Here is a 12282-nt window from a genome sequence, read left to right as displayed (position 1 = left end):
GGGTAAGAGCCACATTCTCTTGAAGGACATTTTTGCTTTTGTCTGAAAAGATTTCTTTCTTCTTTTCTCAGAGAAAAAGTGGCCTGTTTAATGCTATCCCAGTGCTTAGAGAACGTTTGCATTTTTGACGTGGTCAACTAGTTCCCACTGTCATTGAGAAGCAAGTGAGGAATTGACAAGACGATCACATGTCCCAGATTTGGGGGTCCGTGCTAGTTGCAGATGATCTGTCCTCCTGTCCAGCCATGTAATCCATTTAAAAAAATGATCATGGAGCACAAACTTCCTTTTCTGCAGGATAATTCTGAGTCGTGCACTTAAGTAAAGTTGTTGCCAAGATGTCCTTCACGTATTTTATGCAAATCATAATTTTTATCGAGCCTGAATTGGAAGGCTAGGCTCTTTGTAGAAGCTTCCAGGTAAGCAGTTCTGTGACCGAGAGGGAGAGACAGCTTAACAAAGATTAAAAGCACCAGCTAAACTCTACCACTGATTGGATGCAGCCTTGGACAAATTACTTAATCTCTCTGTGCTTCAGCTTCCTCATGTGTAATTTGGGGATAGATTGTTGGCGTAGTTCTGAGGATTTTTAAAAAGACAATTCAGGTAAATCACTTAGCATCACGCTTAGCACTTAGTGAGTGCTCAATAAACGTGAGCTAATTCAAAAACATATACACAGGGCTCCCCTGGTGGCGCAGTGGTTGAGAGTCCGCCTGTCGATGCAGGGGACACGGGTTCGTGCCCCGGTCCGGGAAGTTCCCACAGGCCGTGGAGCCGCTGGGCTCGTGAGCCATGGCCGCTGAGCCTGCGCGTCCGGAGCCTGTGCTCCGCAACGGGAGAGGCCACAGCAGTGAGAGGCCCACGTACCGCAAACAAACAAACAAACAAACAAACAAAAACACATATGTAGTTTTAACTTGGGTTTCCCCAAATCAGAGCTTGAGATAAAAACTTGGATGCAGTGGTTTATTTGGGAAGTGATTCCAGGAAGCAGGAGGAAGGGACAAAGTCACTGCCATTGGACACAGGTGTCCATTCCCCCAGGCAGCCCACGGGAGCCTAGAGCATGCCTCCCAGGATCAGCCCCCAAGAGCTGGGACATCTGTGTGTGTTTGATGTATGCAGACACAAGGTGAATGAGACAGGATCTTAGCGCAGTATTTTTCAATGAAATATAATATACTCAATATTAGTCCTATGGCCAGTTGTTTGTTGTGAAAAGAGAACACTGAGGGATGACATACCAAGAAGTGCTTAAAAGCACAGGATTTTAATTTTAAACGGCTCCGCCGCAAACAGTTGTGTAAGATTGAGTAAGCTCTCTTCCTTTCCTTTGCTTTGATAGAATGATAATATACTATTTCCTAGGGAGAACTAAATGCATAGCATTTAACACAGTTCCTGGACATAGCACGCCTTCAATAAATGGTAGCTATTTTGTGGTTGTTCTGATCATTATTGTTATTATTGTGTGCATAACTGTAACAGCAGAAAACTACAGTCTGTGGATTTCAGGATATGTGGCCAGCTTAGCCTAAGTCACGATATACGTCTAATTTATAGAAAGGGAACGCGAGGCTCTGAGTGGCTACTTGCCTGGGACTTCCCAGCACATCCTTGGTGAAGTCGTAGGAATTAGATCTGAGGGACCATGGCATTGGCTACAAAGCTGGGCAGATCGCTAGATGGGCTGGCCAGTCTTTTGTAAAATCTGGTATTGATCTGATTTGGTTCTGTCTCTGTGGGGCCTTCCTAACGCCATGCTAACCCTGTCTTCCCTCCCCAAACGTGGTCTGCGATGGCCTTTCCCTTCCATAGAGGACACTCTCCAGTTTCGTCCTGCGGGGCCCTGTCCCTTCCACAGGCCAGTGTCTCCTGGCTGGAGTTCCCGGTGCCACCTGGAGATAGCTCTGCGGCTCACAGGTCTCTCCTAATCACCGGTTCGTGATTAAACATACATTAAAGGACCAAGGAATTATTGAGCTACAGCATCTTGCAAGTAGAACTGCTGTTTCCTGTTACACCACAATTCTAAATTATCCACAAAGACCTTGTTCTTCTGCTAAAAACATTAGGCTGGTTTCAGATTGGTTTCTGGTGGTGCTTTCATCCTGGGCCCAAGGTCAAGATGAAAATGCAGCCTTTTGTAGCAGAACTTGATCCACCCTGCTATGTGAAAGCCTAGAGTTATGACTTCCTGGCTTGAGTGATGTCACGTAGAGCCTCATCTCAGTCACTCGCTATGTATTTGTGCCAGCACTAGAGACATGAGGAACGTTGCCTTCTTAATGCCCCACTCTTACCCGGCTGGTTTATACCTTGGCAAGGTCCTGAGGACAGGGACCCCTTGGGAAGATGCCCAGTGTGTGTGGGTCATAGCAGACAGGCAGCATCCTTATCCAACGCCCCTACCCCCCAGCAGTGTGGTGGCACAGGAAAAGCAGTGCACCCTGCCCCTCATCAGCTGTGACCTTGGGCATCACCCCTTTGGGCCTTATCTGTTAGACCAGGACCTGGAACTGGAGCATGGCTCTGGTTCTCTGAGCTTGGACCTGCCATGCTCAAAATCTTGGTCACTCAACAGACAGGTCCTTTTACTGCTGACCCATCCCTCTCTTTCCCCCAACATCCAGTTTGAGTAGAAGTTTGATCACTCATACAAGTTGGGCAAAAGAATCTTGGTCACATCTTGTGTATCAGGTAACATCTCTAAGGGACTCCACTTACTAGCAATGATAGTTACCATTTATGGAGTATGTAGTAGGTGCTGGGTGCTATGCTAAGCACTTTATGTATATCATGCTATTTCACCTTCAGAACAATCATTTTATAGTTGAGGAAATGCGGGCTTAGGGGAGTCAAAGAGATTACTCAAGGCAAGTGACAGCATTGGATTCAAACCCAGATCAGTGTGACTCCAAAGCCCACTCCAGGACCTCAACTAGAATGTTGCTCTTTTCTCGCCCATCACCATCTTCTCCCTTTTACCTCTTTCCTGAGGCTGGAGTGGTCAGTTACAGGTTGGGTCGGGGAGAGGGATCTTGTTCATCTCCATGCTTTCCTCCACAGTGCTGGGGACCAGGTTTCCCCATCCACTGGGCTTCGTACCCTGTGATCTTCATATATGTATATATATACACACACACACACACACACATATATTTTTTGGCTGCATTGGGTCTTTGTTGCTGCACGTGGGCTTTCTCTAGTTGGGGCGAGTGGGGGCTACTCTTCGTTGCTGTGTGTGGGCTTCTCATTGCAGTGGCTTCTCTTGTTGTGGAGTATGGGCTCTAGGTGCGTGGGCTTTAGTAGTGTGGCACGTGGGTTCAGTAGTTGTGGCTTACAGGCTCTAGAGCGCAGGCTCGGTAGTTGTGGTGCACAGACTTAGTTGCTCCGCGGCATGTGGGATCTTCCCGGACCAGGGATCGAACCCGTGTCCCCTGTATTGGCAGATGGATTCTTAACCACTGCGCCACCAGAGAAGCCCTGTACCCTGTGATCGTGCGCTATTCAGAGACCACTCAGGGTACAAACAGGTTGGCATCTCAGAACCTCCGTTGACTCTGTGTGTGTGTGTGTGTGTGTGTGTGTGTGTGTGTGTGTGTGTAGAAACTCAGGTTGGAGTAAGGGAACTCAGCCCTGTGGCCTACCTCTGTGCTTTTTAAAAAGTGTCTGATGACAGCGGGATCCAGGAATTCTTTCTTGGCTTAGAAAGGTCGGAGCACCTCTCGCCTGCCCTTGATGCCAGGGGCTGCGTCCTCCATTAAGCATCAACCCCCTTCATCCTGCCCGGCTCAGAGGGAAGCTACTTCCTCAAGGCAGAATGAACTGAAGGGCAGAGAGGAAATGTGCAGTCTCCCAGGGGGCTTGCAGTCTTTGCCCACCTACCTCTCCCTACCCCGCTTCATCTCTCAGTGGTGGCACTCAGCCTCAGACCCACGCCCTCCGGATCAGGCGCCCCTCACAGGGCAGCTTGCCCCTGTGCTTAGTCAGCTGCCTCTAATGAAAAGAAGGCATGCATAAGTCACGAGGGCCCGTCCTGGGGTGGGAGGAAAAGGGGCCTCATCAGCACGGCTCCTGGCTCCGATGACGGACACCAGGTCCTCAGCCCCTGTTCCACCGCAGGCACACGTGTCCTCCCAGCCCCAGCCCCTCTCCCACTGCACTTCTGGGCTCAGAACCCAAGCAGGGTTCAGGGCTTTCTTTGAAGTTTGACAGTAAGGACAAATCTGACTTTTACGTAAGGCAAGAAATTGTTCTGTTCAAAATCTCTTCAAGGCCAAGGGCAATTCACGAATACCAAGGAACAGCAAGAACAGCAAGCACCGAGGCCTGCAGGGAGGGAGGGGAGGCGGAGAAAGACCGGAGGTGGGGTTTTGGAGAGTCGACTCTAACTTCCCAGGAGTCGCTTTTAGTTTTATCGTAATGACTCGTGTTGACAATAACTGCTGCTATTTACCGACTCTCTCCTCTGTGGTAGACATTTTCCTTTTGTGAACTCATTTACGCCTGCAGCGGCCATAGAAGGTGGGCGTTCTTTTTTTTTTTTTTAACATCTTTATTGGAGTATAATTGCTTTACAGTGGTGTGTCAGTTGCTGCTGTATAACAAAGTGAATCAGCTATATATATATACATATATCCCCATATCCCCTCCCTCTTGTGTCTCCCTCCCACCCTCCCTATCCCAACCCTCTAGGTGGTCACAAGGTGGGTATTCTTTTCTCCTTTTTATAGAGGGAGGAAATGGAGCCTCTGAGAGGAAGTCATTTGTTCAAAGTCACACATTGGCCAGTGGCACAGCCTGGATTTGAATTCAGACCTGTCTGCCCCAAAGCCCATGTTTTTTTCCTACACCCACTGCTTCTCCCCATATTGACCTGGTGGGTTTATAAAATATGTACTAAGGGCAAAATATAATGCTCTATGCGTTTTTGTTTTTGTTTTTGTTTTTGTTTTGGCCTCGTGGCTTGCAGGACCTTAGTTCCCTGACCAGGGATTGAACCCAGGCCCTCAGCAGTAAAACCGTGGAGTCCTAATCACTAGACCGCCAGGGAATTCCCTATGCTCTACGCTTTTGACAGTGTATCTCTTTATATTTGATTTTTAAATATGATGTGCATGCCTCCGTGTTAATTATATATTTTTTTAAAGAATTCAGAAAAGAAAAGGGAAGAAGATTTATGGAGGGGGTAGGGGCATAAGGGAGGAAGATGAAGAGGCTCCAGATTGAAATGTGGATCTGACAAAGGGGAGATGGTGGGTGTGTGGTGCAGCCCATGGGGTCACACTGCTGGCCTGGGCCTGATGGGGTGCAGGAAGGGGGGTCCCCACAATTTTCTGCTTCCACAGCATGCACCCAAGCAAGGGATATTTAGTTAGGGCTAATTGGAAGGCAGCCTGGGGCAGTGCAGGGGATCTAGGTCTGACATCAGGAGAGCTGACTTCTGGTTCCTAAATTCTGTCACTAAATAGGTTGACTCTGCAAAAGTCAAGTAGTGGGTTGAAAAGATATATTCACATCCTAATGCCTGGAACCTGTGAATATTACCTTAACTAGCAAGAGAGTGAATATTATATGACCGAAGGTGTGATTAAATTAAGGATCTTGCAATGAGAAGCTTATCCTGGATTATCCAAGTAGGCCCTAAATGCAATAACCTGTATCCTTATAAGATGTACACACAAAGGAGAGAAGGAGGCCATGTGACCCCAGAGGCAGAGATTGGAGGGATGCGGCCACAAGCCGAGGAACACGTGGAGTTCTCAGAAGCCAGATGAGGCAGGGGACAGACTCTTCCTTGGAGCCTTGGAGAGGCCTGGCCCTGCTGACACCTTGACTTTGGACTTCCAGCCTCCTGATTTCTCTGAGAAATAGATCACTCTGATTTTCAGCTGCCCCATTTGTGCTAATTTGTTACAGCAGCCGTAGGAACAGAATACAAGTCATTCCCCTCTCTGGCCTCCGTTTCCTCAACTGTAAACTAAGACGGTTCAGGCTCCCAGTTCTGACATTCTCCCCATGACTCTCAGCCATAGAGAATGGAGCTCCATTCTCCAGGTAACCCCTTCCATGTGGCACTTTGTGTCTAAACAGGCCACCTTTCCCCTTTGGGGAACACAGTTGGTTGAGTCCAGATGACTTTGCTAAGAGTAAAATACCATCCCGGACAGTTACTTTTTTTTTTCTTATTGTTAATTGCTAGGGAAACATTCTGCCTTGCCCCAGGAAAGCCATCCAAATAGCTCTGACCTCTCTGTGGATTTCAAAAAAAGCCTTCAGTCTCTGTTTTCTCATTTTTTCCAAACAGTCCCTGCAGCTTGAGGGACCGTGGTGAAGGGAGAGCCACAAAATTTGCTCTGGGGCTGCCGGGTAAATGCAGTATGGAGGCAAGGGGCTCACGTCACCTCTGCGCCAGCTTCAGCCTCCCCTGCTTCCCCATCACCAGCGCGCTGCTAACCGAATGGCTGCTCGGGGCTCGCGCCTCCAGTTATGTGACTCAGGAGCCTCATCTGCAATCTCCAGTAACCAGAAAAGCCGCATGACTGCTCTGTGCCTACAGTGTAGAATGTCTTATAATATTCACAGAAACCAAAGGGCTGGAGGAGGCAGCCAGGGAAAGCCTTTAGGATAAAGCTCACAGAGTGAGGACAGCCAGCTCCTCCCTCCTCCTTTGCCCACCCCCGTCTAAGGTACTGTTGGAGCTGTGAAGAGCCTCCAGCCCGGGCAGCAAAGGAAGGTGGTGAAATGTCCAGAAGACTGGGGATGCGACCCTCAGACATGGCTGTGTCAGGAAGAGTTGAGCAACCCACACCCTGCCTATGAAACAATCTTATCAGAAGCCTTTAACTGCCTTAAACCAGTTATTCAGGCTGAATACTCCAGGGCCACCTCTAAATCTCTAAAAACGATGTTCATGTCTTTAGCTTTCCTTCAGCTGCCTGCCATGCTACGTCAAGCGGAGTTAGTGAAAGCCCCAGGGCAGGCGCGGGATCTCCAAAGATCAGCCCATGAACGGTAGAGGTGAGGGTTGCCTTTGTCCCCCCACCTCTCCTTGGCCCCCTCCTTGGATGATCCCCAGCCCACCAGCTCCACCATCACTCAGAACACATTCATCCATATGGGTTGGTCTTAGAATGAAAGGTACGTGGATGCTTCAAGTGATGGTACTAAAATGCCCTAATTTTAGATTTAGTATCTGTCAGGCACAGATTAAAGCCATCATTGTCCCATATGCCCTTCCCACTGTGTGTGTTTGCATGACTGTGAGTGTGTGTGTGTGTGTGTGTGTGTGTGTGTGTGTGTCTGTTTGTCTGTCTGTCAACTCAAGGTTAACGGGTAATAATCGAAAAGAGCTGCAGGGACTGGACCAGCTGGATGGAGGTATGAATAGCCTCTGAGGAGAGGTGGGGAGGTTCCGCCCTCAGGTCTGGATGCTGGGGAGGGCACTGGGGGTCTCAGCAACGGACACTGGCCCTGGTGAGGGCCTTTTGGAAGTCTGCCAGAAAGTGTTTTGCTAGACTTCTTTCAGAACCTGGTTTATCAAGCGCTGTGGCTACAGGGAGGAAGTCGCCCAGCCAGCCTCAGCTCAGCACCTGTCCGCTTGGGAAGTGCTGAGCACTGACCCCAGAGGGGTCTGGCTGCCACTACAGACCCTTCCCTGGAGAGGCCTGGGTGCAGAGACTGGCCAGGTCACCCCTCACAGGGCACCTCTGGGGATAGGATGGAAGCAGGGAGGGCTGCCCGGGGCAGGGCATTGTACAAGCAGCCAGTGTCGATGGGAGAGGGGCCAGGAGAGAAAGGCTTTCTTGGTTTGGAAACAAGCAAAGGACACGAGGGAGAAAGCAGTGCTGAATCAGGACCAGGAGCCCGCACCCTCCCCGGTGCCAGCCTGCAGCCCATGGGCCACATTTCAGTGACCTCCATGAATGAGGAAGCAGATGGCAGCCAGCCAAGATCACCGGCTCCTTGGTGGTCCCTTTTCATGGGGTGGGAAGGAGAAGTGGGGGGCCTGATCCCTTTAAGGAGCCATCCCTGTAGGCAGAGACAGACAGACAGACACAGGGCAACACAGAGTGCCATTTGCAGTCCACAGAGCCAGCTCTGCTATGGATTCTTCTTGAAGCAGAAGACCCTCCTATTCCAGGCCAGCGACTCTAAACACCCCTTTAAAGTAGGGTGGGCTTAAGGAGTGTCATGGCTTTAACTGGGTTGTCTGCATTCCCCGGGAAGGCTTCTGCCTTCCACTTAGAAGGAAAGGCATCAGCTTGCTTGAAGGAATCCCAGTTACCGAGTAATTGCCTTAATAAAGTTGAGAATGAAGGTGACCCACAGAAGCATGGTAAATACACAATTTTCTCTGTTCAGTAAGTGACTTTTGATTATAACTCAGCACTTGCCTTAGGTCCTAAAGTACTGCTAGCATTCTCAGGAAAGGACAAAGTGCAAAAAATGCCTCCACACAGAAAAACACAGGCTTCCCAGCCCTCTTTGTAGCAATATGCAACCTAGAAAATTGAAAGCAAGGTTGCAGTCTCTCTGTCCTTGGTCACCATTTTATGTACCAGCCTGTCATACAAAATGCGGGGAAGCACCGCAGATCAATAGCTATTCTGGGTTAACATTGCCACAGCTTTTTTTTTTTTTCTTTAAAAAAAGAATTTTTCTTCCTATGTGGATCACAGCTTATTACATCTAAGGCATATTTCTGTGGTCTGCCTATGGAAAGGAATGCTGAGAAGGAGCACTTTCTTTCGAGGTTTTATGCATTTTTTAATATCAGTGATGGGGCAGCAATGCTCCTAGAGAACTGTTCCTTTATCAGCTCCAAAGGGTTGTTAGCCCTCAGGTTTGAGAAGCAGGTAAAACTTACCTGATGGACCACCTGGAGCCTGGATGAGTCCTCACCAGGGACAACCTGAGATGCGGAGGTCTGTCTCCGCCTGGTACAGCCTCCATAAATCCTGTGTGTCCCGCTGCAACCCCTGGTAACATTAGCGGCCGTCGATTTGATTTGTTTATGTGCAGTGACACTCATCTGAGCAAAATCTCTAAGTGGCTTTTTATAGGAAATGAAAAGCCAAATGAGAATGTACGTGAAAAAGTGAGCCATGGGAAATAGCCTCTCAAAGCATATGTCAACTATTTTTATGTTACTAGGTTGGCCGGAGGCTTTAAGTGATAACTTTTGAAGTTCCTAATGGAACCCTACAAATTATGTACAATAATGTAATCTTTTTTTGGAGGAGACCATTATAAAGCACATCTACCTTGAGTATCATCTCTTTTTCAGCCTCACAGAGTCGTGGAGGAGGCAGGCTAAAGATTCATAGGTTCATTTTGAAGGTGAGGAAGGGAAGGCTCAGAGACATCGAGTCATTCAAGGTCACACAGCCAGTCAGCACTGACCCAAGGACTGCCACACTGACTCTGGACTCCTGAGTCCGGGCAGCAGGACTACCTGTCAATGTCCAGGCTGACATCACTGAAACATACACACAGAGGCTTTTCACTCCAGCCCACACCAAGACCTTAGCACCCTTCCTCCCCTCCATCATCTGCCGCAGCCAACGAACCATCTAAATTCAAACTTCGGAAATGCTAAGTTTCATAAAAAATTTGTAAAGCTTTTAAAATGCGAAACAGGAATAAACAAAATTTCTTGCCACAGGCAACTAACTAATGTAAAGCGACAAAATAATGGGAGTTTGAATGCGGTCTCAAAAGTGGCCCTAAAATGGAATTCAGAATCCTATTTTAGTAGGTACATCATACACTCGCTTTGCCAAGGATGACTGGGGGGTGAATTCTCATTTATAAAAGTAAGCCATGAAGGGAAAAAGAAAATAGAATGAGGGGAAGAGAGAGGAGTGGAGGAGAAGAGGGAGAAAGGGAGAGAGAGTGCGAGAGAAGGAGGGACTGGGATTGGGGAGGCTGAGCAGTTGAGGGAGATGGTATTAGTCACAGCTGGGTACCACAGAAAGCCGGTTCCTAGGTCAGGAGCACCATAGCTGTCCCCAAGTAGTGTATCACCCCTCCATCCAGGAGTGGCCTTGGCATACGGCCCCAGGGACTCCAGACAGCTGTCCCTCCTGAGGACTTCCAGGAATTGTGGGGAAGGGGGGGCGGGTGTTGCAGGGAGGCATCCTTCAGCACTGGCCTGCAGGGCTCCAGCTGAAGAGTCTGACTGCAGGAGTTTAGAAAGTGTGGAGCAACAAGCAACATCTCCTGCCCAACAGCAGTGGTCAGAATGACAGATCTATTCTGGCAGAGACTATTCCATGGCTCAGCCGCAGACGTGCCCTTCCCCCGTCACTCCGCCTTGGGTATAAGGAGAACAGGAAAGCAACTCCCAAGCGAGTCCATCGTTTATTTGGGGACAGAGCCCATTGGGCTCAGACTTTCCCACTGCGGGGAGTTCAGCTGCGCCCTCGCACCGCCCCTCCCACCCTGCCTTCCCGTCTCCCCTGCCTCCCCTAGCCAGGGGCTCTGCATTCACTTCCCCCAGTCTCGGCGGTGATGTGAAGCGGTCCCTCCAGCCCATATTTTGGCTGTTCCCTTAAAGGGCATTGACCTAAAGGCACAAACGCCGCGGCGTCGGAAGCGCAGCCCGACGGCGGCCACAGCAAAGAGGCACCCGCAGCGCCTGCGGTGATGCGGGCAGTGGCGGCTCGGGGCCGGTTTCATTTCGATACTCTTGAAGCACATCTGCCTCTCCTGTCCCCCGCGCACCGGGCGCATCTAGCTCGCAGGAAGGAAAGGAGACAAACTCCTCCCGACATCCCCGCCCCCACCCCGATCCCCACTCACGCCGAGTCTGAGCACAAGGGGAAAACACTTTCAAGAAGGAGCCGCTCTCCCCCAACTCCCAGATCCCTGCCTCGAGGTTCCTGTCCCCCCACCCCGACCCCAGTTACTTCAGCGGCAGCCAGAGGGGCTTCCTAAATCCGTGTGCTCGCCTGCCTTTCCAGCACGTGGGACAGACTGCGATTTGGGTAACTTTTCAAATTCTGTCTCCTAAACACTTGCCCACAAATATTTGGGAGAGAGAGGGGCAAGCCCCCTGCGCCGTCCACCGCCCTCACTTCTGACCTCCGCCCCACTCCTGGGCTGACAGCGTGGAAAAAAAAAAAAAAAAAAAAAGAAGACTCTCACTCCAGTTGCTTTTGCCAGTCGGGGAAACAACACACTGTCGCCGAGAGCATCCAACCACCAAGAGAGGGAGAATGAGCCGAGGCACCGGCCCCGGGTACCCAACACCGTCCTGGCGCCAGCGGACCAGCCTTTGCCGCGCGTTCCCCGCGCTCGCGGGAGGGTCACAGAAGCCCCCGGAGGATGGACTTGAACCCAAGCTGCGGGAACGTCAAGCGAGAGAGAGCCACTCACCTTCAGGTTGTGCGTGGGGTTTACAACGCAGACAAGTTGCCCAGCGGCGGAGAACACCCGTTTAGCCTTGTAGTGCTGAAAGCGGAGGTGAATGAGATCTAACACAGCCCCAAAGCACTGGGTGAAGAAAAGCATCACAACTTTTTTGAGGGGGTGGGTGGTTGTTGGCACAGGAAGGCAGCGGAGGAAGCTGTAAGTCCTTGGGCTCTGGAAGGAGCGCAGCCTCTGAGACACTACGCTCCAGCCCGGCTTAGTGTGCCTTCATATTCATCATCAAAATAAGACGGTTAGAATCTTGCAGCAGCGAGGCGGCCAATCGAAAGGACAGAAATGTTATCCTTGAGGTGCAGAGACAGCCAATAACAAATGCCTCCCCGACCGAAACTCCCTGATGAATTGAGCCTGGCGGAGAATGTATCATTGAACATTACCATAGATCAGCACATTGCATTTATCTTGTGATTACAGCCAACCATACATAATGCTGGGGAGATAGGCTGACAAAATTGATTGCTTAATGTGTCTCCATTTATTAATTGACTTAATTTAACACGAGAGGCTTTCTTAACGCGCTGGCAAAAACGTAAAGCATTTCAACCGCCAAATAGTAAAACACGCTGCACCAAAGTAAGCAGATGGATAACGCAGATCGCGGCTTGATTCACCAGAGCTGCTTGGGAGAAAATCAAATATTACAAGACTCCTCCGATTCCAGATAAGGATTTGGCAACAGCAGAAACGTGCATCTTTCAATCTTGTGCTCTGACTCTCTCTGCAGTTTGGATTTCAGCCCCTTGATAAATCTGCCTTTCCACTCTTTATCAGAGAAAAAGCATTCCTGACAAATAAATGCGTTTGGAGTTGAGGGGGAAAAACATGTATGTATATCTATAA

At 49.7% G+C, this 12282-nt stretch overlaps 1 protein-coding gene across 1 annotated transcript in view; it reads right to left on the bottom strand.

The window, feature by feature from the left end:
* SIAH3 (siah E3 ubiquitin protein ligase family member 3) overlaps nucleotides 1-11538 on the bottom strand; it is a 72615-nt gene extending 61077 nt beyond the window's left edge. Inside the window, exon 1 of the mRNA XM_082602040.1 lies at nucleotides 11389-11538. Coding sequence (XP_082458166.1) covers nucleotides 11389-11523 — 135 coding nt within the window. The 5' untranslated portion in view covers nucleotides 11524-11538. The remainder of the gene's footprint in view (nucleotides 1-11388) is intronic.
* Between the last annotated feature and the right edge of the window lie 744 nt (nucleotides 11539-12282).

This window comes from Mesoplodon mirus (assembly GCF_964341445.2).
Source record: "Mesoplodon mirus genome assembly, chromosome: 17".
Lineage (NCBI taxonomy): Eukaryota > Metazoa > Chordata > Mammalia > Artiodactyla > Ziphiidae > Mesoplodon > Mesoplodon mirus.
This window is presented reverse-complemented; position numbering and strand designations above follow the sequence as displayed.